This window comes from Pseudorasbora parva, chromosome 20 (assembly GCF_024679245.1).
Source record: "Pseudorasbora parva isolate DD20220531a chromosome 20, ASM2467924v1, whole genome shotgun sequence".
NCBI lineage: Eukaryota > Metazoa > Chordata > Actinopteri > Cypriniformes > Gobionidae > Pseudorasbora > Pseudorasbora parva.
Genome location: NC_090191.1, coordinates 41,643,083 through 41,670,523, shown reverse-complemented (window position 1 = coordinate 41,670,523; position 27,441 = coordinate 41,643,083). Strand labels below are relative to the sequence as shown.

General features: G+C 39.0%; 3 protein-coding genes across 3 annotated transcripts in view; 1 reads left to right on the top strand and 2 right to left on the bottom strand.

The window, feature by feature from the left end:
• The window catches only part of gas2l3 (growth arrest-specific 2 like 3), a 29,586-nt gene extending 26,517 nt beyond the window's left edge, over window positions 1-3,069 (bottom strand). The window contains exon 1 of the mRNA XM_067428713.1: window positions 2,819-3,069. The gene's annotated coding sequence lies outside the window, so the exon portion shown is untranslated. The remainder of the gene's footprint in view (window positions 1-2,818) is intronic.
• Window positions 3,070-3,672: 603 nt separating this feature from the next.
• On the top strand, window positions 3,673-14,842 carry fgfr1op2 (FGFR1 oncogene partner 2). The gene is made up of 6 exons (XM_067428714.1): window positions 3,673-3,798; window positions 5,636-5,772; window positions 5,846-5,963; window positions 11,551-11,693; window positions 11,774-11,887; window positions 14,277-14,842. The coding sequence occupies exons 1-6, from the start codon at window positions 3,699-3,701 to the stop codon at window positions 14,412-14,414; spliced, it is 750 nt and encodes a 249-aa protein (XP_067284815.1). The 5' UTR covers window positions 3,673-3,698; the 3' UTR covers window positions 14,415-14,842.
• Window positions 14,843-17,419: 2,577 nt separating this feature from the next.
• tm7sf3 (transmembrane 7 superfamily member 3) overlaps window positions 17,420-27,441 on the bottom strand; it is a 38,944-nt gene continuing 28,922 nt past the window's right edge. Inside the window, exons 9-12 of the mRNA XM_067428712.1 lie at window positions 25,073-25,225; window positions 22,839-22,936; window positions 20,368-20,530; window positions 17,420-17,921 (exon numbers count right to left, since the gene is read on the bottom strand). Of these exons, the coding sequence (XP_067284813.1) occupies window positions 17,668-17,921; window positions 20,368-20,530; window positions 22,839-22,936; window positions 25,073-25,225 (668 nt within the window). The 3' untranslated portion in view covers window positions 17,420-17,667. The remainder of the gene's footprint in view (window positions 17,922-20,367; window positions 20,531-22,838; window positions 22,937-25,072; window positions 25,226-27,441) is intronic.

Below are 27,441 nucleotides of genomic sequence, written 5' to 3'. Positions count from 1 at the left end.
CAAAAGCATTGTGAGCCAGTAGTTTGTAGAAACCATGGTGGCAAAATAGGAGTTTATTACGAGTACAGGCAGGTCTCTAAAGACGTTGATTAACAGGCAATTGAAAACCAATGGTGATGCCCTAACGGCATAATGTAAACAGAAGCCGTTGCCACGGTGATGCAATGACATGTTATAAGACACTAATAACTAACCAGAGGGTCTGCTGCACCCCCGTCCCATTAATCATCTGCTGGGTCATTAATAAACGAAAACTAATCCAAGATTCATAACAATGACCAGCATGTGCACCAGAGATCATGGGAAATTAATCCCGGCATTCATTTATTTCAGGATTTCCCCCCCTTTCCCCCCCTCTAAAGCTCAAGAACCCCCTGATGCCACATATCAGGCAGATGGTTGGTGAAGTTGCAGGAAATGGGGTGTTTTTTGGGCTAGTGTTCACACAAACATAACCCCAAAAATATAAAACAAGAATGAAATTAAAATTCATATTTTCTAAATGCTATGTTATAGATCTTATTGTGAACAAACATAAGCGCATGTTTCTTTTCTTTATATCATTGACCCTTAAAATGCCATAACTGGACTTTAACAAAAGCATACGCTCAAATCTGATGTGGACACATTCAGTAAACTACAGATTTGCAGTCGTATGCATCTTAAAATAATTCTCTTTAATTGGCACTCATGTAATGGTTTCCTTAGCAGTAGATTAATTGGTCTTTCCCAATTTAAAAGGTAACTGTGTGACTTTCCTTCCTCAGAACTGCGAGTTTATATCACACAATTCTGACTTTACATCCACCAGACTCCTGAAGGTGTGCTGTGGTATCTGGCACCAAGATGTTAGCAGTAGATCCTTTAGGTCCTGTAAATTGTACGGTGAATTGGATTTGTTTGTTCGGCACATCCCACAGATGCTCGATTGGATTGAGATCTGGGGAATTTGGAGGCCGAGTCAACGCCTCAAACTCGTTGTCGTGCTCCTCAAACCATTCCTGAAGCGTTTGTGCTTTGTGTCAGGAGCATTATCCTGCTGGAAGAGCCACAGCCGCCAGAATACCGTTTCCATGAAAGGCTGAACATGGTCTCAGCAATGCTTAGGTAGGTGGAGCGTGTCAAAGTAACATCCACATGGATGGAGGACCCAAGGTTTCCCAGCAGAACATTGGCCAAAGCATCACACTGCCTCCGCCGGCTCGCCTTCTTCCCATAGTGCATCCTGGGGCCATGTGTTCCCCAGGTAAGCTACACACACACACACACACACGGCCATCCACGTGATGTAAAAGAAAACGTGATTCCTCAGACCAGGCCACCTTCTTCCATTGCCCCGTGGTCCAGTTCTGATGCTCACGTGCCACTGTTGGTGTTTTCGGCGGGGTCAGGGGTCAGCATGGGCACCCTGACTGGTCAGCGGCTCTGCCGCCCCATACGCAACAAACTGAGCTGCTCTGTGTATTCTGACAGCTTTCTCTCAGAACCAGCATTAACTTCTGGAGCAGTTTGAGCTCCAGTAGCTCGTCTGTTTGATCGGACCCCACGGGCCAGCCTTCGCTCCCCACGGTCATCAATGAGCCTTGGCCGCCCATGACCCTGTGGCCGGTTCTCCACTGTTCCTCTTGGAGCACTTTTGATAGATACTGACCACTGCAGACCGGGAACAGCCCACAAGAGCTGCAGTTCTGGAGATGCTCTGACCCAGTCGTCTAGCCGTCACAATCTGGCCAAACTCGCTCAAATCCTCACGCTTGCCCATTTTTCCTGCTTCACACACATCAACTCTGAGGACAAAATGTTCACTTGCTGCCTAATATATCCCACACACTAACAGGCGATGAAGAGATCATCAGTGTTATTCACTTCACCTGTCATAACGGTGAATATGCACTTCTTTCAACCTGTTCTTCAATATTTTGTATGAATAAACCCACTGTGTGTTTATTACATTAAAAATGCATTGTATCACGTAATTTAAATGCAAGTAGCCAACAAATCACCTGATTGTAACCTTTAATATTATAGTTAAGTATATGTACAGCATTAGTTTTTGCCATTAACTAAACCTGAAAGCCTTACTATTGTATTATCCATTGATTTGGTTGTCCAAATATCAGCCGAATGCCAGTATTGTCATTGTAAGCCACTTAGAATAAAAACATCTACTCAAGTTATTCATAACATTGCACAAGGGAATAATTCAGCTTCCTGAAATGTTTTTCTGGCACATTTAATCTGTTAACAGCACTTCGGCATGACCGACAAAGTCTACAGAATTCCCTGCCAGAGCTCAAGGACATGCCGAAACCTTTATGACTGAAGTTTCCATCAGGAAACACCTGCAGTTCCTCCTCTGTATTATCCAGCTCACATATCTGAAAGGATAATACTCAGATATATGAGCATCATGAATGTGATGCTGAATAATAGAAAACATGTTTGGGCAGTTTGACTGTCCCTGCCCCACACAGACGTTCAGAAATTCAGATATTTCAAGATCATATTAACTCAAACCATTAGGATATGCTCGTTATCTCAAACATGCATGTTTTAAACGCTTTAGTGATTCATTATTAGGCATTTTCCATGGAAAAGCAAGGAACTTCCTTCCTAAGAATCCTCCCCTTTTTAGTAAAACTGCCGGACATAAACATAAACAACAACAGAGACCGTCTTTTATCCCATAAGTCTGGTTTGTTGACATTTCATTTCCTTTTTATTTTTGAGGAAATTCTTCAGATTAACAAAGTCCCCACTTTCACTAACTCCTGGCTTCAAAGGTTTGCGTTGGAAAAAACAACATGCATAAACTCACCAGCGTTAAACGCGGCTGTTTAGTTGTCTCAGTAACTAGTTGTCTCTCTTTTCAGATGGCTGAGTTTGATCCACGTTTCGCTCCACGGCTGCATTAAGGGCGGGCGCGCGCGCGTGAGTGCGCATCAGCTGAAGCTCGGCTGCTTTTTCCTCCACGCGACTTGGAATGTTCAGTTGAGAGGGATTCGCGGTTCAAAACAGCCAATCAGAGCGCACATCAGAAGACTTCAATGGAAAGGGGCGGGGATATGAAAGCAGGTGGGCGGGGACGTGAGAGCAGATGGGCGGTCCTTCTTTAAACGCAGGACTGGAAAAAATTAAAAATACTTAAGAAATTAACATAACGGTCGCTATTTTTAGCGGCCAAAATAAAACTTTGTTTGCATTTGCTTGAGTGCAAGAATATATATATAAACCAATAGCAATGATAGATAAAATAAAATATTTTTATAACTCCTCAAAAGATCTGTCTGTGAAAGTGTTTCTGTCATTGTAATTTGGTTGTGTGGCAAAGTCACTAGTGAGAACAACCAAATGCTATAACTCAAGATTTTTACTTTCATTAGTAAACTGGACATTGGATATAATAATCACCAAGCATAATCACAAGGCAGGATTTGTTTGCACAGGTCAAATCTGATTACTGGGTCACATTGGGGATTAAACTAGCCTCTATCCATTTATGAACCCCTCAAACTCAGTTAATAAAAGAACATTAGCAGCTTTATAATGGCATTTTGAGGCCAGAGACGTTTAGATAATAATAGGTTTCACCAAAGGTATTTGCGTATTTAACAGTAATAAACATTCATATTAGTAATAGCAGTTTAGCATTCAGAAAGTGTGTCTATTGCGCCTTCTTGTGGACGGTGTGCGTGATAATGCAGGACGCTTGCGCCTACATCTCCCAGAAGTCCTTGCGTGTGACGTCAAGGCGGCGGCAACAGGAAGTGTTCCAACTGAGCGGTTGCTGTAGGAAAGGTAAGATAAGATTTACATTCGTTTTAAATTGCTCACAGTGCTTTTGGTGAATAAAATAAAGCATTAAGTCTTTCTGGCTTTAGGTCAGAATTTATGTACACGATCTAGAATTTTATTATAACAATATTTGGTTTATATTCGTAGCTAGCTAATGCTAGGCTTCTACCAAAACATTTGACACTTCTGAAATACATTTGTTTTTTATTTTATTTTTACAAAGGGACAGTGTACTTTAATCAACATTCATGAGTGTAAATGTATCCAAATTTGCTCAAAGGCTAGTTTTCATTGGTAGTCAGATGTTATTAGGCCTAAAACTACATAAAATAAAATAAAAAAGAGAGAGCAACAGCAGAAGCAAAACTTATTAAAAAAATAATAAAAAAGGCAATATATAAGCATTTATGTAGGAAGAGAGTAAAAACAAGATATTGTTGTTATGGATTAAATAATATCATTATTAGTAATAATAGAGGAAGCAACATTAATGTTCACATTGTTAATTAAGGCACATAACGTCTACATTTAAGCCAATAATGGCAGTAAAAGAGTCTTTTACTGATCTGATCATCTTTAGCATATCAGATGTTGCTTACTGGCTGGTTTTCTGCACATACACTATATTGGCAAAATTTTTGAGACGCCTACCTTTGCACATGAACTTCAATGCCATCCCATTCTTAATCCGTAGGGTTTAATGGAGTAGGCCCGCCCTTTGCAGCTCTAACAGCTTCAACTTTCCACAAGGTTTAGGAGTGTATTTATCTGAGTTTTTGACCATTCTTCTAGAAGCTCATTTGTGAGGTCAGGCACTGATGTTGGAAGAGAAGGCCTGGCTCACAGTCTCCGCTCTCATACATCCCAAAGCTGTTCTATCGGGTTGAGCTCAGGACTCTGTGCAGGCCAGTCAAGTTCCTCCACACCCAACTCACTCCTCCATGTCTTTATGGACCGACACTTTTTCATGTTGGGACAGGAAGGGTCCGTCCCTTAGATGTTCTCACAAAGTTGGGGGCATGAAATTCTCCAAAATGTTTTGGTATGCTGAAGCATTAAGAGTTCCTTTAACTGGAACTAAGGGGCCAAGCCCAACCCCTGAAAAACAAACCTGCACCATAATCCCCCCTCCACCCAACTTTACACTTGGCACAATGTAGACAGGCAAGTCTCGTTCTCCTGGCAACCGCCAAACCCAGACTCATCCATCAGATTGCCAGACAGAGAAGCATGATTGGTCACTCAGAGAACACGTCTCACTGCTCTAGAGTACAGTGGCGGCTGCTTTACTCCACTCCATCCCACGCTTTGCATTGCATTTAGTTATATAAGGCTTGGATGAGCTGCTCGGCCATGGAAACCCATTCCGTGAAGCTCTCTACGCTGTTCTTGAGCTCATCTGAAGGCCACAGGAGTTTGGAAGTCTGGAGCTGTTGACTCTGCAGAAAGTTGGCGACTTTTGTGTGCCTCCGCATGTGCTGACCCCGCTCTGTGAGTTGCTTTTGTTCTCAATCGCTTCCACTTTGTTATAATCCCACCAACAGTTGACCGTAGAATATTTAGTAGTGAGGAAATATCAGGAATGGACTTATTGCACAGGTGGCAACCTATCACGGCCCCACGCTTGAGTTCACTGAGCTCCTGAGAGCGACCCATTCTTTCACTAATGTGTGTAGAAGCGTCTACAGGCCTAGAGCTTGATTTATACACCTGTAGCCATGAAGTGATTGAACACCTGAACTCAATGATTTGAAAGGGTGTCCCAATACGTTTGGCAATATAGTGTATTAATGTATTCATGACACCAAGTCAGTCCAAGTTTGTTTCTTGTGTTCTTCAGGAATGACCTGTTCACTTGAGAAGGTGCTGGCCGATGCCAAATCACTGGTGGAGAGACTCCGAGATCATGACAATGCTGCTGAGATCCTTATCGAACAAACCACGCTGCTGAATAAGAGAGTGGAGGCCATGAAGCAGGTATCATTGCTTGTTCTCAGTCTGTCCAAATAAATAAAATCAAGTCTCATCCTCAGATTTATTGTTCTCTCAGTATCAGGAAGAGATCGAGGTGTTGAACCAGGTGGCGAGACATCGACCGCGCTCTACTCTGGTCATGGGAATCCAGCAGGAAAACCGGCAAATACGGGAACTGCAGCATGAAAACAAAGGTGTGTTTGGAGGACAGGGCTTTGGGATATTAAAGAAAAATGCGATATCTTGTTAAATAATGCAACATTCGATATACGATACGATATTGCTATTAGTGTGTAAAATATATTTAAAGGGGTACTTCAGCGCTGGGAAGATGAATCTGTATTTAAACTGGGTCATCAATGCAGTAGAAATGTGAAATTATTTTTGAATTTGGTGTCTTCTAGACTGAGAAAAGACAGAAAATGTATTTTTGTCCCATGGGGATGAAAGACTACAATTCCCAGAATGCTTCGCTGCCCTGTGAGGCCATTCCCAACGCCACCTACTTGATTACTTTGACTGAGTTAGAGAAGACACTACAATTAAAAACTGAACGTGTGTGTTCAATATAATGAGTGAGTCACCGCGCGAGTATCACAGCACTGAGCACTAACTGCAGGAGTGATGAGAGCTGAGGTAATCGCGACTACACTCACGGCATACATTCACAACGCGAGTTCAGTCTGGCACGCGTTTCAGTTCATGCCTTTGCAAGCTAAACTTTCCTAGAAATGAATTTGAGAAGTTAAAAGACTTACATTGCTCACCATTGCTCCATTTAAATGATCCTGTCTGCAAGCTGAGCTCTCCCTGCCAGCTGAGTGTAATCTCCCATCCCCCATGCGCAGATTCAAAAAATGCGGAAATGGCTCCCTCTGCTGGCTGTAGTCTTTAGCCTCTGGGCAAACATTCCTCCTATGATGCAAAAATCGTCATTTTGCATCATAGGAGGAATTTTTCCAGAAATAAAATGCATAAATCTCTTGTCTCAGGGAGATATGAGGGGGGAAAGCACAATAATTTGAATATTCTCCAGGGTTTCTACTGATACAAAGCCATATGCTAATCGCTGAAGTAACCCTTTAAATTATATTTTAAAAGGATTTAAAAACTGAGAATTTGTGAGAATATTTTATGTGTTTCACATTCTTTTTGGGACAAGAAAGCATCGCTGCAATTTCTGAAAGTGACCAGCTGTGTTTTAGCACAAATAATTTTAACATCAATGTAAACAAACAAAAAATGTAATGCAGATATTTAAATACCAAAAACTCTTTGCTTTGCTTGATAATATATAGTTATATCAACCTAGAACTGAACAGCCAGGTAAACAAAGACTGTTCTGAACTAGGACTGGATGATTATTTTTGTTAATTTAATTTATCTTTGTTATTAAAAATAAAAAATACTAACAGTAGTCTTTACATGAATTAAATATACACTGATACATGATAAAGAGGGGTGGGAATCTTTTACCATCTCACGATTCAATTCGATTCCGATTATTGAGGCCAATATTCGATTCATAATCGTTTTTCGATTTAAAACTATTTGATTTTGAAAATATCAAAATTAAATCCGCACCCGCCCAGACCCGTTAATATTTGGCCCGTTACCCGACCTGTGCCCGCGATAAATCACACACGCTAAAACATTCAAATTAAAATGCTTTATTTTTTATCTTGCACCTCTCAACTAGCCTGACAAGCCTGACCCACATCAAGATATTTGGTCTGGAAACTCTCCATTGACGGCTCAATCCGAGGGGCGGATAAACGGTTGTTTTTCAAACTCCCTCTGCACGCGATAGGATAGCGCTACACCAACCAGAGCAACGAAGGTGAAGCAGAGCTCGTTGATAGATTAAACATTCGCCGTATCCGGTCGGCTAAACTCCGAACTAGTGTTGTCACGATACCAAAATTATGACTTCGATACGATATCAGACTAAAATATCGATAAATCGATACTAAATCGATACCACAGTAAAAAAATAAATAAATAAATAAGATAAGATGCTTAATATGACAACAGAACTTATTATTCATTGTTATTTTTTACTAAAAATTCATGTGGCCAGCATGTTCCTTAGGGTTGGGCATCGTTTTGATTTGAACAATTATTGATTAATTGATCAATTACTATTAAAATTATCTCACAAATTTTTGCTATCTCAATGTATTTTTTACAATGGGGTAATTGTGTTGCAATAGCTTACACACAGCACAAGAAAGCTTGATTTCGAATGGTAAATTGAATTTAAAAAGACGAGTAAACAGTAATAAGAACAAATAAACAGATTACAAACAATAGCACAAATAAATGCAATAGAATAGAAGATACAAATTAAACAGACTGCTTTATTTTTTCAGGTAAGTCTAACATTCAGATAAGAAACTGAATTAAAAAAATGCATAGTAATCACATTTAAAACAACACTGGATAATGTTCTTTGTAAAAAAATTCAATAGCGTACAGATGAAACTATTAAAGTTACACAAGTTGATCAGTTAAGTGCAGTTGATCGTTTGTCTTTTTGTAGTTTGAATAAAATGACTGCGGTCCCTTTAAGACTAACAGACGCGTGGATCCTGAACACTGCTCCTGTTACTCGTTCTTCCTGAACTGTTTGCGACTGTGGTTACGTTAATACTCTTCCAGATGTGCACTGATAATTCTTTGAGTGTATTTGACCAATAATAAGCTGGAAAAGGAAGCAAATGTTTGCACTTGTATCATGTCAGAGGCGGCTTATTACGGTAGGCTATGTGTGTGTGCGCTTCAGATGTGGAGCACGAAATCTGCGGGGATTAGTAGAATTAATTTATGTGCAATCCCGCGCGAAATTCAGACCGATCACACACTAACACTAACACACTGTCATGAGGAAAAAGTCCAGCAGAACCCGCGCTCGCCGTGCTCAGAGGTTAACCGGGCTGAGTGAGAATATGCCGGTGTGTGTGTCAACTCGCTGACGGTCAGAGAGGAGAGCGCAGCTGATATCGATACTGTAAAAACTGAGAATCGTATCGTTTCAGATATTCCAGTATCGATATATATCGAAATATCGATATTTTTGACAACACTACTCCGAACACATCTTCCCTTTTTAAGAATGACTTCAGTGCCGTTCTTTGTAATTTTCTCAGAGAAAAGCTTAACTCCAAGTCTTCCAGAGTCGCGGTCAAAGCTGATTCGACAGACCGCCGTTCGCCAGTTTCTGTGTTTACTAGAAGCACGCAAACGCAACTCAGCCGACGTCATTATGGCCCCGCCCACCGACTCTATACACGATGTGATTGGCCCGGCAAGAGTTTGGTGAATACAGCTCAGAAGGGTATTGAGAGTTGATAGACGACACTCGCGGCAGATTAAATTTGCTGCCGCTAGGGTACGTCTAGATTTCTAGGCTACCTCTCAACATCAACAGCGTCATGAATGGGCTAATGAAACAGGCTAAAGTGCCTTTAAAGACTTGTTGTCAACAATTTCATATACTCCACTCACCAACTTTACTTTTACATCATCCATTGCTACTCCTGCAACGCGTGCTTCGACTGGGCTACGAGAGGCATCAACAAAAGTTTCAATGTCGCAGTGGTGGTGACGTAATGGTTCATCTGGCACATCATTGTTGCGTGTGTGTGTAATGGTAATTTGGACATAGAAATAGTAATACAGAATGTTCGAGGGGGAAGAAGGAGGCGGGAACCGGCGAACATTTAAAAGACTTTAACCAAAGAAGACGTAAGTAACGTGGGCAGCCCCTCACGGACAACTGCCAAGCGCACACACATAATAAAACGTAAACGAAACTCAACGTCAAATCCAGGGGCCTGTACCATGATGGTAGTTTAACAAACTCAGGGTTAAAGGATTAGTTTTGAGTTGACAAAACCAAACCATTGTATTAAGGCTTTGTTGGTCCCATGATGCTGATCATCCACTTTCTTTGTCAACTCAGGCTTTGATCCTGAGTTCAGGAGTTTAGCTGTGACATCAGTAGTGAACAGCCAATCACACGCTGTGGAACTGAGATGAACTTCTCGCGAGACAATCAGTGAGATTAATTTCTCTATTCTGCAGAATATTGCATGATTGAAAAATATTGAGAGTTAAAATAAAACAAATACACAGCAAGAAGAAAAGCTGTCTATGAAAGAGGACAACTTTAAGAAAAATAGTATACGTCAATGCAAGTAAAAGTTATGAAGTTAGATTAGTTGATATAGAGAAAATTGAACATTTAAGCTTAGTAAGCTTCTTTTTTTTTAATAGGCTAGTTTTATTTATTGATTTTAAAGCTTATCCATATGACTTTATGCAGGTGATGTTATTTATATGACTTATGTATTAATTTTAACAAAGTGCCTATTAATGATTGATTAACTAAAATGATAAATGTGTAATTTATTAAAGGTATAATAATTACATAAGTTATATCTAAATCATTCAAAATTATTATTTTTTTATAAATAAGCATTGTTAAAAGCCAGACACTTTAGTCTTTAAAAACCATTTACTATGCAGTTACCTTTAATTTGGAGTAGAAACAGGGGGAGTGACTTTATTGCATCAGAGGTGTGTCACTTTACTCACAGCTGATTGGTCCAATTTCAGATTGAGATCTCTAATCCAGAACATAACCTGCCCCAGAGCAGGTTAGCTCTGGAGCGTAAGTTACTATGGTGATGAACACAGCTAAAAGCCAAACCACTTTAATGGTACCTAAAACCCAGGATTGGCACAAACTAAGCTTAAACAAATCTGGCTAGCCTGCTAAACCAGCTTCATGGTACAGGACCCAGGTCTGGTGATATCTCGTCCTTATATGCCTCGAGCTCCCTCAGAGGACTCGGTGTGGCTCGCAGGTGACGCTCATTCACAATCACGCCCCGGTCTCGCTCGCTCTCTCGCTCGTCCACCTCGCCACAGAAATATTGCACATATTTTTCATCCGCGCTACTACCTGCCCGCACAGAGTTAATTATCCGCCCGCATCCTCTCCCATGATTTTTATAAATGCCACAATTTGCCACTTTTATGCCGTTGCAGGACTTAACGTCGCGTATTGGCTTGTTACAAAATGGAGACGAACAGCCAGCTGATTTTATTAATTTATTAAATCGATTCTTGGACATTTCAGATCGATTCTGAATCGTTGCAAATCTAGATTCTTCTGTGAATCGATTTTTTTGGCACACCCCTAATGATAAAGCTACAAAGGTTATTCAGCCAAGAGCACCGGTTAATTTATCTTGTTCTTTTGTTGTTTGACAGACAGCGGCAGCTTTACTGTATTCATCGCCTGTCACTTTAAGAGCTAATGCACAGATCCTATTGACACACATTCGGCTTCTTTCTGATGTTGTTCACTTAAAGCATAACCGACTGAGTTTACATGAATACTCAGCAAGACAGCCATTTTGACATAACTGTGTGTGTTGACAGTTTTAAGTGTGTAACAAGACACAAAACCGAATTGAAGGGATCTCACAGTGTGTCAGACAGCGCAAGACTGAAGGGAGTTGTTTTAACTCTTTTTAACATCAAGCGAGTAACAGTCATGTGCCCAGTCTATTCTCTGCTATATGCCGACCTAAAACGTACACTTTTCACAATGTTGAAGAAATAGCCTATTAAAATCATTGATATTGCATGCCGTTACGATATGCATATTGCAATATTTACATTTGCGATATTTTGATATATTGCACCACCCTATGGTTTGCATTTTAAAGTTTTCGATCTAAATCCTCACGTCTCTCTCTCTCTCCACAGAGCTGCGCTCGTCACTGGAAGAGCATCAGTCTGCGCTGGAGCTGATCATGAGCAAATACAGAGAGCAAGTGTTTCGCCTTCTGATGGCCAGCAAGAGAGATGATCCTGCTATAGTCACGCAGCTCAGAGAACAGCACACTAATGTCAGTCCCGCAGATGCTTTTTCTGAGGTTTACCCCTAATGCTGGTGCTCAAATTGGCATTTCACGTGTTTATGTTGCAGGAGATGCAAGCGCACATTGAAAAAATTAACGAAATGGCCACGGTGATGAGGAAAGCCATCGAGGTGGATGAAGGGCGAGTGTGTGAGGATGAGGAGAGAATCAAACGTCTGGAGGTGAGACGCACTAAATTTCACAAAACGAGTAATTATGCTGGCCGGTATGAGCAAAAGTTTATTTGATACGATATTAGAGCCTGGCCGATATATCGGCTGGCCGATATTATGCGCAGATTTTAGGCATTTTCTAAAACTATTGGTATCGCCATTTATGATGGCTGATAAATTACTATACTTTTTTACGACGATACACCGTTCAACCACATTGTGAGTGTTGGCGTTTCATAGTTTGTCCACCAGAAGGCGCTCTAAGTTTTTGGCAACTGTGGCGAGACATACATTGCTTAAAAGAACAATCCCTATCAGTTCTCTTAACTCAAATGATAATTCGTGACTGCCAAGTCCAGTTTTGTGGTAACATGTAAGCCAAAAGAGAAACTGCAAAAAATACTTTTCTTTCTTAGTATATTTGTCTTGTTTCTAGTCAAAATTTCTAAAAAAAAAAACACATTAAGAAACATTTAGTAGACAAGTACAAATTATTGTCTTGTTTTGGGAAAAATACCTCAAAATGAAGAGAGTTTTTGCTTAAAATAAAATGAATAATCTGCCAATGGGGTGAGTAAAATAATCTTGTTTTAAGATTATTTTGCTTACCCCACTGACAGATTATTTATCTTATTTTAACATACTAAATTCTTTAAAATGCTTTAAGTGAAAAATGCTTAACGTGGCTTAATGCACTAAGACAGTGATATTAAAAGACCAAACTCTGTAAACATAACAATAAACCATACTGTAACATTACAGCTTTCCCGATTGAATTGTCACACTGTTTGCAGAATAAAAGCAATTTTCAATTTCGCAATTTATACGGTGAGATCCGTGCGTGCATTTGTTGAAATTCATCGCTGAAGGTTTGATCATGGCAGATTTAGTCACACAAATAGTACAAGTGGCTTATGAAGAAACAAAGACAAAAGGTGAATTTCGTTGTGGAGATCACTAAACTCCAGTGCGTGCTTTTTTCAGATCATCAGCGCTCCTTCTGCATTTAGAGTTGCCAGATTGCACAGATTAAGTAAAACACTGTGAAGAAAGTACATCCTTTTAAGGGAAAAGCTCCATTTGGGGGATTTGAGCTCTTTGCATCTGGCAACCACAAGCATGACTGCTAGTGGAGGCTCGTAACCAATGCAAGATAACACAAAGCCCAAAGAAAGAACATGTTTTAACGATAATTAACGAGCAGGCCAATATCATGACGATCAGTGTGCCAGTAGCGCGTTACTCTAATCTGACTACATTTTTCCAGTAACGAGCAATCTAACGGGTTACTATTTCCAAACCAGTAATCAGATTAAAGTAATTTATCCAAGTCACTGTGAGTTACTATTTTAGGCTACGTCTACACTAATCCGGATACATTTAAAAAGAGTTTTCGTCTAAAAACGCTCCGCGTCCACACTATCATTTTCAATTGTTTTCCAAAAAAATGTTCATCTACACTGAAACGTCTGAAAACGCTTACATCCGCGTACTGCGCATGAGCAAATCCAAGACGCTTCGACTTGCGTCATTTCCGTTACTCGTTTATTTACTCGAGTAACGGAAATGAATTATTTAATTTTGCGGCAATGTCGAGAAAAGGCAGTGAGTTTTTTAACAGTATGTACAAATTGACATTAATATTTAACAAGGCTGTCAAAACAGAAAGCATACAAAACAACTGCTGCACTAATGTCGTTCACCATCTTGGCTGAATTGGTCATATGACTGCATCACATGGCTGAAAATGCGTCATCGTATTGAAAAGCCTCCGTTTTCACAGTCCACACTACGACGCGAAGACGCCGTTTTCAGATTTATCCGCTTTGGAGAGCATTTTCAAAACGATACGTTTTCATTGACTTAAAACGCTGTCTCAGTGTGGACGGAAGGCCAAAACGGAGAGAAAAATATACGTTTTCAAAAGTGTGGACATGGCCTTAGTCATTTTCCTTATATATATATATATAAAAATATATACATACATATATATTTTTTTTGCTTGCTTCTTGTGTCTCGGGGAGAGTATTTTTCAGGAAATATTTTTTAATTTCAACTTAAAATATCAGGAGATACATTGTGAGTGTTGGCCTAAACGGTTGTCATTTCTATGTTGGGGCGGCGGGGGTGTTGTCAGCAACTGCTGAATGTAACTAATAAAGTAACTTGTAATCTTACTTAGTTACATTTAAAATCAAGTAACTGTAAAGTAACTAAGTTACTTTTTAAAGGAGTAATCAGATTACTTTTTCAAAGTAACTGTGGCAACACTGGTGACGATTATTTGAAATCAATCGAGATAAGCAAATATCGTTATCGCGATTAATAAAGACGATTAATCGTGCAGCCCTAGGAGTTGTGATATTCTGGTTTATACGTGGATGTTGTTCTGTTGCAGCTGGAGAATAGAGGTTTACGGGAGCTTTTGGGAATCAGCCGCGAGGCGTTTCTGGTGCTGAAGAGAGACGACACGTCTGACAGCACGTCTCTGTCGCCGCTGCTCACTAGCACAGACGTCAGTCTGAGGAAGAGCTAAAGGCCGTCAGAGACTCAGAGATTACAAACCATCATTCAGAGCTGTCCTACAAATCCCACAATCCTCCATTACAGGGTCATGATGACCTCACTGCGCTTCCTGGATGTCCATCAGCGATTGACGGCTGTCATGAGGGGTTTTGCAGGAAGGGCCAAACACTGGGATTCAATTACTTTTCCATCTCCATCATCATGGCTTCAGTCTGGAAAAGTCCAATGACCAAATTGACGGATTCAGCCGCGGAACGACCCATTGGCAGATTGTGAATGATTACTTTACCTGAACACGGGACTTTGTAAAGGGAATGTCACAATGTGCCGTTTAATGAAAAAGCTTTTTTTTTTTTTTGCTTCTTGTGTTTGTAACAGTGTTTTATGTGAGTGTGAGCCGAAGTGGCATTGAAAATGATTAAAACCGGTGAATGAACAGTGGCTGTTTCATTGGCTGATTTCATTTAGGATTTCCACTATCAGTAATTTAGTGTATTCAAATATAGCAGTGCATGTTATTCCAAAGAAAAGACAGTTTGGAAATATAACAACAACAGTTATTATAAATTATAAATTTTAATAAGAGTATTATAAATGTTGCCTTGATGATTTCACGTGTAGATATTAATCTTAAAGGTGCAGTGTGTGAATTTTAGCGCCATCAAGGGGTGAGGTTGTGAGTTGCAATAAAATACGGTGGCTGACACAGAACAAAAATGTCATCTGAGACAGCAGAGTAGCTAGCACTCTGTAGAGAAGTTTGTCCCTTTAGGGCTTCCGTAGAAACATGGCGTTGCAAAATGGCGGCGTCAATGTAAGGGGAACCGCAGTGTGTGAAGACAGAAACGGCTCATTCTAAGGTAATAAGACATTACGATCTTTATACGCCACTGAAAATAGTTATGTACATTATATTGCATTTCTGTCAATAGATCCTCATAAATACTACACACTGCACCTTTAAATATATAAGTTAAGTATATTAAGATATTCAAGTTAAATATATAACTTAAGTACTAAAATTATTAACGGTAAATGACTCGAACTGAAATGGGAGTAAATTGTAGTAATAAAATGAGAAGTGCATTACTAAATTACACACAAAAAACTAACATGAAAAATAAAAGTATATCAATATAATTATAAATATTAACAAAACTAAAATAACACCGCTACAAACTCTTCTTTTTACAATCCAATTAATTTCAGATTCAAATCAATTGCTACTTGACCTTCGGGTCATTTAATATCGTGTTTCACTCACAATTACGGTTATATAATAATAATAATAATACATTTTATTTATAAAGCACTTTTCATTTTAAAGAAAATCTCAAAGTGCTACAAAAGGAGGAAACATAAAATAAAGCATTTAGGGCAATTAAGATCACATTATTCACATGACATAGGGTTGTAAATGCAACGCAAATTTGTGTATTTATACTCATGATTAGCATTTGGGAATGTATTTGTAATAAACACTTAAAGTTCGCCATTTGAAAAGTGTTATTTGTATGATGAATTATGATAATGGACTATTACCTTTTTTATTTTGTGGTGGAAACAAACTTCCATATAAATTACTAAAACTTTAAAATAAAATGAAAGTTATATTAATAAACAATATAATAGTATCTCCGTAATACTATAATAACACTGTCTTATAATAGAAAACCATATCATTTAGGTATTATGGCACAAATTACAACTTTATTAAACATTTAATTAGACAATTTTATACAAAACAGAAACAATACACACCGCTACCACTTAAAAAACATGGTAAGTATTCACTGCACGTTTTAAATGCTTTAGAAAAATAAAGATGGGTAGTTTGCTTCAGTGAGAGACACAGTTCACACGAAGAAACCCTGAGAGGACACCGGAGATGAATTAATGAACGCGCTCATATGCTCATGTAACGCAAAACGAACTTGGCTTTGTGTCTCCATTAGAGCTACATATTTGGTTATATGAAAAAAACTGACTTTTAAACTTAACAGATCCTCAATATACACTCAAAAACAATGAATCTGCATTTAAAATCCTCATTAATCAAGTGCACATTCCCACAGGAACTCGGTCAAAATAAACTCATTATTTCCATCATCGACTCCAAACCTCTGCGAGGATCCGCAGGGACTTAAACACACACACAACGTCAGTGGGTCTGCAATCGCAGCATCTTATACATTCATTTCAGTGGTGAACTTGAAAAACTAATTGCATGTCTTTAAAAATCCTTAGTCGTTCGGACAGGCACATTGTGCTGAGATCCTATACTACACACAATATAAAAGGAAAGTTAAAAAAAAATCTCCACTGGACAGGACTGAACATGTGCCACCATGTTTAACATTTCCTCTAGGCTGCTAAAATGCATCTAAAAATGCTGCTGTGTCTAGTAGAGTTGCTTAAAGGGATAGTTCACGCAAAAATGGAAATTAGATGTTTATCTGCTGACCCCCAGGGCGTCCAACATGTAGGTGTGTGTGTTTCTACAGGAGAACACAAATGAAGATTTTTAACTCAACTGTTGCTGTGTGTCGGTCATATAATGATGTGAACGGGTAACAATTCAATGAGAGCAACAACAAAAAACATGCTTAGACAACATGCACAAAGAGCCCTGCTGCTCGTGACAACACTTATATCTTAGGACACAAAACGATCCGTTTGCGTGAGAAATCGAGCGTATTTATATCATTTTTTACCTCAAACACAACGCTATATATCTACTCTCTGGCTCGTATATCCAGAGCGTGTATTATTGACCGTCTTTACCGGAAGTGAAGCGTGTGATGGATATAGCGTTGTATCTGAGGAAAAAAATGATATAAATACGGCTCGATTTCTCACACAAACGGATCGTTTTGTGTCTTAAGATATCAGTGTGTCGTCGTGAGCCTCAGGGCTCTTTGTGAATGTTGTCTAAGCATGTTTCGTTTGCTCTCCTCATAGAATTGTTCCCCATTCACATCATTATATGACCGACACACAGCAACGGTTGAGTTAAAATCTTCATTTGTGTTCTACTGTAGAAACAAACACACCTACATGTTGGATGCCCTGGGGGACAGCAGATAAACATCACATTTTTGGTTGAACAGTCCCTTTAATTTGACTAAATCTGGTCCGGGAACAGCAACATTTGGGATCCAACACACCATTAGTGCTTTGTGTGTGGCTCTTAAAATCGAGCACAATCCTAATGTAACTGTTCTCCATGAGTTTGAGCAACTGTAGAGAAAACTAGTCGAGAGTTAAAGTAGGAGTGGTGTGGTTTCGCCGGCTGGTTCGGTGCGTAGCGTGAGTTGGCGAATGCGTTCCAGGAGTCGGGTGGATAAAGATGGTTTGTGGTGGCTGGGATCCAAGACGTTAGTTTTCCGGCGCTCTCGTTCTTGCTTCCACATCACGTACGGGCTCGGCGGGAAAAACGGCCGCGACTTCTCCCGATACAGCTGCACGACCATTCCCGAAACAGCCAGAACGACCCACACGGTGATCAGGATGAAATCTGGAGAAACATGAAACACGTCTTATGAAATGTTTTCACTCCCTCAGCTTAGGGCTGGGCGATATGCAGCGGTGGAAAGAGTACTGAAAGGCACACTCAGCTAGAAGTACTGTTACTTGTCTAAAAATTTTGTTCTAGTAGGGGGTGTGCGATATTGACAAAAAAATGATATCTCAATATTTTCTGGGATTTTCTCGATAACTATATAATTAGACGATATTTTGCTGAGTGTGTTATTGTGCTGGTGACTCCTAAAGTTTTTGATATTCTTCATATTCTGGGTATTTTTTTCCTTTTATAAGCATTTTTACCTATTACCTTTATTTTACATACATACATACATACAGGTCCTTCTAAAAAAATAGCATATTGTGATAAAGTTCATTATTTTCCATAATGTAATGATACAAATTAAACTTTCATATATTTTAGATTCATTGCACACCAACTGAAATATTTCAGGTCTTTTATTGTTTTAATACTGATGATTTTGGCACACAGCTCATGAAAACCTCAAAATCTCAAAAAATTAGCATATCATGAAAAGGTTCTGTAAACGAGCTATTAACCTAATCATCTGAATCAACTAATTAACTCTAAACACCTGCAAAAGATTCCTGAGGCTTTTAAAAACTCCCAGCCTGGTTCATTACTGACAATCATGAACCGCAAAAAAACGCAATCATGGGTAAGACTGCCGACCTGACTGCTGTCCAGAAGGCCATCATTGACACCCTCAAGCGAGAGGGGAAGACAGAAAGACATTTCTGAACGAATAGGCTGTTCGAGGGAACGAATTAGTAAAATGTGCGCACGATTTATAAATCGAAGGAACGAAATAGTTAAACGTGCACACTATTTATAAATCAAGAGAACAAAATAGTAAAACGTGCGCACTATTTATAAATCAAGGGAACGAATCAGTAAAACGTGCACACTATTTATAAATCGAGGGAACCAATCAGTAAAACGAGCGCACTATTTATAAATCGAGGGAACGAATGAGTAAAACGTGCACACTATTTATAAATGGCGGGAACAAATTAGTAAAACGAGCGCACTATTTATAAATCAAGGGAACGAATGAGTAAAACGTGCACACTATTTATAAATGGCGAGAACAAATTAGTAAAACGAGCGCACTATTTATAAATCGAGGGAACCAATCAGTAAAACATGCACACTATTTATAAATCGAGGGAACCAATCAGTAAAACGTGCACACTATTTATAAATCGAGGGAACGAATTAGTAAAACGTGCACACTATTTATAAATCGAGGGAACGAATTAGTAAAACGTGCACACTATTTATAAATCAAGAGAACAAAATAGTAAAACGTGCACACTATTTATAAATCGAGGGAACCAATCAGTAAAACGTGCACACTATTTATAAATCAAGAGAACAAAATAGTAAAACGTGCACACTATTTATAAATCAAGAGAACAAAATAGTAAAACGTGCACACTATTTATAAATCAAGAGAACAAAATAGAAAAACGTGCACACTATTTATAAATCGAGGGAACGAATTAGTAAAACGTGCACACTATTTATAAATCAAGAGAACAAAATAGTAAAACGTGCACACTATTTATAAATCAAGAGAACAAAATAGTAAAACGTGCACACTATTTATAAATCAAGAGAACAAAATAGTAAAACGTGCACACTATTTATGAATCGAGGGAACGAATTAGTAAAACAGGCACACTATTTATAAATCGAGGGAACGAATTAGTAAAACAGGCACACTATTTATAAATCGAGGGAACGAATTAGTAAAACAGGCACACTATTTATAAATCGAGGGAACGAATTAGTAAAACAGGCACACTATTTATAAATCAAGAGAACAAAATAGTAAAACGAGCACACTATTTATAAATGGCGGGAACAAATTAGTAAAACGAGCGCACTATTTATAAATCAAGGGAACGAATTAGTAAAACGTGCACACTATTTATAAATCGAGGGAACCAATCAGTAAAACGTGCACACTATTTATAAATCGAGGGAACCAATCAGTAAAACGTGCACACTATTTATAAATCGAGGGAACCAATCAGTAAAACGTGCACACTATTTATAAATCGAGGGAACCAATCAGTAAAACGTGCACACTATTTATAAATCGAGGGAACGAATCAGTAAAACAGGCACACTATTTATAAATCGAGGGAACGAATTAGTAAAACGAGCGCACTATTTATAAATCAAGGGAACGAATTAGTTAAACGTGCACACTATTTATAAATCAAGGGAACGAATTAGTAAAACGTGCACACTATTTATAAATCGAGGGAACCAATCAGTAAAACGTGCACACTATTTATAACTCGAGGGAATGAATTATTTAAACGTGCACAAGATTTAGCCTTCTAGTTTTTTACTGCTTGTCATGTGCGGGCTCCAACATATGAGATATGTTTGAGTGACCTACCGATATCCTGCAGTGGCACCGAGATAAACGCTCGGCTGAAGTTGTCGTTGAGAAAGCGTTTCAGGACGTCCAGCGTGATGTAGGACAGACTGGTGTAGGTGTAGGCGTTGACGGTCAGGACAACCGCATATGCACCAACCACTCCACATGTAATTATATTGCCCTGAAACATACAGTGTGCATTTATTTGGGTGATATGTGTCGAGTAAATATAAGGTCAAAGGAATAATTAAAATGTTTCAATGTTTTTGGAAAGAATTCTCTTCTGCTCAACAAGGCTGCATTTATTTGATCAAAAATACAGTAAAAATTCTGAAATATTATTACAATTTAAAACAGCCATTTTCTATGTGAATATATAGTAAAATATAATTTATATCCTGTGATCAAAGCTGAATTTATCATTATAACTCCAGTCTTCAGTGTCACGTGATCCTTCAGAAATCATATGATGATTTGTTGCTTAAGAAATACTTATTATTCACATTTATTATTAGAAAAGTTATTTTAACAATCCTCTGGTGTTCTTCAGTCATTTGTGAAAAATTAAGTTTCGAATTCTTCTTTACTTCATCAGAATGGTATGAAACTTAGACACACACAAAAAAAATGATCCATGATTTGAAAAGGTTAAATGGCAAAAAAAAAAAAAAAAGTCACACTTGTGTTCCTCGTGATCAAAAATTTGATTTTAATTTCATCTATTGAAAGCGTTTGGTACTATGCCCTAACAAAATCTGACTGAAAGCTATTTTTTTTAGATATCAGCCTCAAATTTAGAACAAGATATGCTTGCAGTTTTAGAGTAAAATTTGTTTTTGTTTTTTGAAAAATGAAAAAAATAATAGTATTTTTGTGCTTTTTCCAAAACAATAAACCCAAAATCGTCACATTTTTCACAAATCACTTTCCAATAATCTGCCATGTGTCGACTTTAAAAGAGATCAAACTGAAGTCTGTGCTCGAAAACATTCAAGATTTCCAAAAAGATTTGTAATTCTTATAACATTTATTCAAGATTTAAGGATCTATTGACAGATGCAATATAATACACATAACTATCTTTTTAGTAGTGTATAAAGATCTTATACTCCAGAGCCGTTTCTTTCTACACACACCGCATGTCCCTTAAAGTGAAGTCGCCATTTTGTGATGCCATGTTTCTACGGTAGCCCTAAAGGGATAAACTTCTCTTCAGAGCACTAGCTACTCTCTGCTGTCTCAGACGACAACCTATTTGTCCTGTGTCAGCCACCGTAGCTTCTCTGTCCTTCAGAAAGGGAGGGGTTAGCGGTTCACAACCTCAAGAGTAAATGCCGCTAAAACGTATACACTGCACCTTTAAGTTGTATGTTTTATTTTCAGCTCAATGTAAAAAAAAAGAAAAATTGATTATAACTACAGCATAAATATTATTTAGTATTATAAAATCCCCTAAACATTAAATAAAAAAACATAATCGAACTAAAATAGAATACATTAATTTCATTGAAAAAAAACAAAACAAAAAGTAATGTTTGACCGTCGCACGAAGACCAGCAGAGGGTTAAATTGTAAAAATGCTTCACAATATCACTCTTTTTACCAGTGGCGTAACTTTGTTTTAAACAGTGTGTGGGACATAAATTGCGTATCATATGCACGTGAAAAACTGCGTACTATATGCACGCCAAAGCTCATTTTGAGCGTTAGGGGCGCTCATACATCAAAATGAGCTTTGGCGTGCATATGGTAGGCAGTTTTTCGCGTGCATATGATATGCACAATATGGCGTGTTAAGGGGGCATTAGCATTGCTGATACAATGTTATATCAGATGTAAAATATGTACAATAACAATTGCAGGAAAATTAGTATTAAGATGTCCGGAAATCAATTAAATAGTTCATTTATTGATATAGATCTCCTTTAATTATTGCATCTAAACACAATATAGAGTTTTCACGTGAATAAAGGCGTATAGATTTGCACACTTTGCTTAGAATCCCTGGTCTAGTCTGTTAAACTTGTCAGAAGTTCTCGTTTCTAATCTGCCCTTGTGTTTATTTTTTCTCTCATCAAAACCGGATATCATCAGTACATCAAGAGCAGGGACAGTTTTTGTGCATTTTGTTTCGTGATCTGACCGGAACAAATAGAAAGTCTCTGCAACGGCGTTAAGCGTTCGATTAAAGCGCTCGTCTGTGTGAAGAGCCGCGAGAGAAATCTGCTCCACTGATAACAGCGGCAACGAGCGCCAGATTGCCTCTTATTTAACAAACGAATGAAATTATACTCTTCTAGTTAACCAAAGATGTTTTGTTTGTATTAGTTAGGTTCATCCGTGAAGCAAGATGTTTTTAAAAAAGTGGTGGGGACATGTCCCACCCGTCCCACCCGTAAATTACGGCTATGCTTTCTACAGGGGTTTTGATCAAACAAATGCAGCCTTGGTGAGCAGAAGAGACTTCCTTCGAAAAACTTAAGTCTCACCTCTCTAGGCCACCTGATGAAGAATAAAGGAACAACCACCATTATGCAAGCAAACACCACCCAAAACACAACATCGTTATGGAATATAGGAAGGTCACCTGGAGAAAAAAAATGTTTTAATTAAATACAGTTAAAATTAATAAACAACCAATAATGAACATTAGGGCTGTCAAAATGGATGAAAAAATAAATTCTTTCTAAAATATTTTTGCAAAATTCTAATTATAATCAAATTCTTAAAGGGATAGTTCACCCAAAAATGAGAGTGTGATGTGTATCTGCTGACACCCTGGACATCCAACATGTAGGTGTGTTTGTTTCTTCATTAGAACACAAATGAAGATTTTTAGGTGAACTAGAGGAATAAGCTAGCCTGGATGCCAGCCAAACTCAGCCCTGCCCACAAAATGTTTAGGACGGGCGGTTCGGTCTGGCCTCGCTCCATAGAGGAGTAATTATCTCCGAACAGAAACTCTTCGGACCAATGAGATCCTCAGGACGGGCTTTAGACGATGACGGACAGATGATCAACAGTACCGTAATCATCACGTCATCAAAGGCGCTTGGGGTATATTTGTTCAAATCCTAAACAGAGAGCTTGTTCGTATCTGCATCACCTTCACTATTTCTCTCAGAAATGATGATCATGTTGGTAAGTACTCTGTGTATCATTAAATTATTTTATTTTTTTACAACACTGGCAAAGATCGTTTATTCCAGCCTGATTTCAGCGCACGTGCAGACAGGGTTGCCAAGTTTTTACAACAAAACCCGCAAACTACTAGCCCTAAACAACAGCTTCTCGGGGGGTTCTCCGGGGGAAAAATGTGTGTTATTTTGGCAAGGTTGCCTGCTTAGGTCAATAGTCGCTTCAACCCGCGGGAAAAAAAACGCGGACTTGGCAACACAGTGCAGTTGAACTATGTTGACATTTGACAAAGCGTCGCTTCGTTGCTCTGATTGGTTGTAGGTCTATCCAATCGAGGTCTTTCCTGGTTGGGTTGAAACACGCCCCATTATCACAGCCCAATGGAGCATCAGACTCATATTCTGACTAGAGCTGAGGATGACCACGTCAGGCTAGAAAAAAGGTACTGTATTGTCTCCTATGCCCACAAGAGGGTGCAACAAGCAAATGTAAACCAAATCAAGCATTGCGTCTTTTATTGAAATTAAATGACATTCCCTTTTTTAAAGTGCATTAACTTTTCAAACCACGGTTATTAAATAAAATATAATTTCAATAATGAGCATGTGAGGAAAATTAGGTAACAAAATTGCATAAAACTGCAAGTGCATCAGTACCTCATGCTCCAAAGCCCTGATTGCCTTCTTCTGCACTGCTCTGTGTCTGACTGCATACGCTGTCGAACAGGTTGGCCATTTTCTCTCCAACGCTTGAGTCCTCACCAGTCTTTTTTTTAAATTAAGAACAGCTGCACGGCGCTGTACTGGATAAACTAATCGTGCCTGTTACGTCGTCATCATCATGCAGGGCTCGACATTAAAGGGTTACTTCAGCGATTAGCATATGGCTTTGTATCAGTAGAAACCCTATCCTAGAAATCTAGACGCACCCTAGCGTCAGCAAATCTAATCTGCCCGCGAGTGTCGTCTAGCAACTCTCAATACCCTTCTGAGCTGTAAACGCCAAACTCTGGTCGGGCCAATCACATCGTGTATAGAGTCGGCGGGCGGGGCCATAATGACGACGGCCGAGTTGCGTTTGCGTGCTTCTAGTAAACACAGAAACTGGCGAACGGCGGTCTTTCGAATCAGCTTTGACCGCGACTCTGGAAGACTTGAGTTAAGCTTTTCTCTGAGAAAAGAACAAAGAACGGCACTGAAGTCATTCTTAAAAAGGGAAGATGTGTTCTGAGTTTTGCCGACCGGATACGGTGAATGTTTAATCAGTCAGCGAGCTCCGCTTCACCTTCGTTGCTCTGGTTGGTGTAGCGCTATCCTATCGCGTGCAGAGGGAGTTTGAAAGACAACCGTTTATCCGCCCCTCGGATTGAGCCGTCAATGGTGAGTTTCCAGACCAAACATCTTGATGTGGGTCAGGCTTGTCAGGCTATAGAAACCCTCGAGTGTATTCAAATGATCGTGCTCCCCCCTCTCATTTCCCCCGGAGACGAGAGATTTATGCATTTTATTTCTGGAAAAATTACTCCAGTGATGCAAATATCATCGATTTGCGTCATCGGTAAAAGGTTTTGAACATGATTTCTTACCAAGTGGAGTGAAAAAGGCGATAGAGGAGATGTGAAATCCAAGAATGAGTCCGACCACCAACACACAGGCCATGACAGAACCAAACCGCCACCAGCTCATCACCAGGGCCACGCCCCCGACCACGCCCACCAGCGCCGTCAGAGCCAATCGGACTGGGGAGAGACGTTCATTGTTAGGGCAAGATGCTTCCGGTGAACAGGGTACAATTAGGCCTGTCATGATAACACATTTTGCTGGATGATAAATTGGCCAAGAAATTATTGCAATAAACGATAATATTGTCATTCTGAGACCATTATTTTCATCTAAAATAATGATAATGGCATCATAATGCAGGTACACCTTTTCAAATATAAATAAACATTTATTTCTAAAGAGTATTTAACACTGAAGACGGAAAACATTTTAAATATCCACAATAAATGAACAAAACAACCAAAAACAAACTGTTTACAAACTAACACACACTTTTACATGTGTATTTTGGATGTTTTCTTTCCAGTAGTTGCTATGGTAAAAAAAACTAGACCAGTGCATTTAAAACCAATGGCATTGCCTGTAGTGTCTTAACTTCAAAAAAGCGTTTTATAAACAAACTCATTAAAAAGAAAGCAACTGATGACTCAACCTTTAACTATCTCAGAGGATCAAATCAATTAAAAATGTTCTTCCTCATCACAGCCTGTCCTGCAAGCACATCAACAGCTCTACATTCTTCACATGCAATGCATTTGATAAAGACAGACTCGTCACACAACCAGCTGAAATCCACGGCACATGACTCTAATCGCCTGAGAGCTACGGCAGAATAATAACTACAATCCTCTGTGACGGATAATGACATTCACTGCAGGCGAAAACAGTTCGTATAACCAGTTTCAGTCATATTTAACTGGAAAAACACAGTAAAAAACGGGGGCAGTTGTGTCCAGAAACTATTTATAGATATGTTGACATTAACTCAACCAGAATGACATGAAACTCTGAATACGAGCACAGATCTTAGAGATACTAAATACTAATTGTTTGCGTCTAAAGCCCTATTCGGACTGGATTAGTTTAACATGGAGACGTGGGGGTAACGTAATTATTACCAGAGGTTCTCGGTGATTTTAGTCCCGTCTAGGGCTGGGATAAACGATTATTTTTTAAACGATTAATCTAGCGATTATTTTTTCGATGCATCGATTAATCTAACGATTAATCTTTCCTGACCGATTCGGTTACGATTCGATTCGATTACCGATTATCTACCCATTAATTGCCTAATAGCAATTTATACATGTTGATTTAATTATCTGAATGAAAAAATGAATTCCTTAACATTGCAATATATGTTTATTGCTCTTAAAATTCCAAAGTAAGACTATACAAGAGCAATGCATTCAATAAAACCTTGAAAACATAAAGTAGGCTACACACACACACACACACACACACACACACACACACACACACACACACACACACACACACACACACACACACATAAATAAGTATTAACCTACAACAAAGAAACATATTATACGATTTTTCTATGTATGCAACTCAGCCTACAGGCTATGCCCATCGATTAAATATCAACAAGTTGGCTAATCAAATCCGGGGACACACTGCAAGCGTGAGCGTCTCGGCTGCGTGGCGTGTCCGTTTTTGTTTCGGCTCCCATGTTAACAGGTTGGAGTTTGCACACTGCCTGTGACGCGCGGAAAACGCGTGCATGCTAGAAATAGAAGAGCGCCTATTTTTCACGCGTGTTGGGAGCGTCTCCGGGCAAAATAGAATAGGAAAAGATGTTTATATATCATTTTGACACGAATACATATTATTAAATTACATTTTCATGTTTGAAAGTCTGTAGGTTTACATAAATGCAGATATAGGCCTAATTGTAATAATAAAAAACGTTAACTATCGATTTTGAAATATTGCAACTGTCAATACAGAATGAAATATTATGTAGCCTATTTTGCCGTCAATACCATAGATATGTGGCTACTCCCGACGTTGTCTTTGCTGTATCAGTAGGCTATTTATGTTTAACATTAGGGATAGGGCTTCCCTCCGCATCAATAGCAGCAGCAGCGCCGCGTCAGACACGCTTCTAGTGTGCAAAGGCAGAGAAAACGTCACGCAGCCCCGTGGCTGACCCGCAACAGAAACGCCACGCGCATCCGCGGCATGACAGTGAAAACAGTTACATGTAGAGTGCATTATGGGCGCCAATATTCCGTTTAAAACCGGAATAGTCCTGGGATGAAACTGCTCACTTAGAGGATGGATACCCTCGGTCACATCAGCGCGATTAGACATTGAACATTTTAAATTTAAAACAGCTTATTATGTAGGTAACGGAGCCAATGTGTCC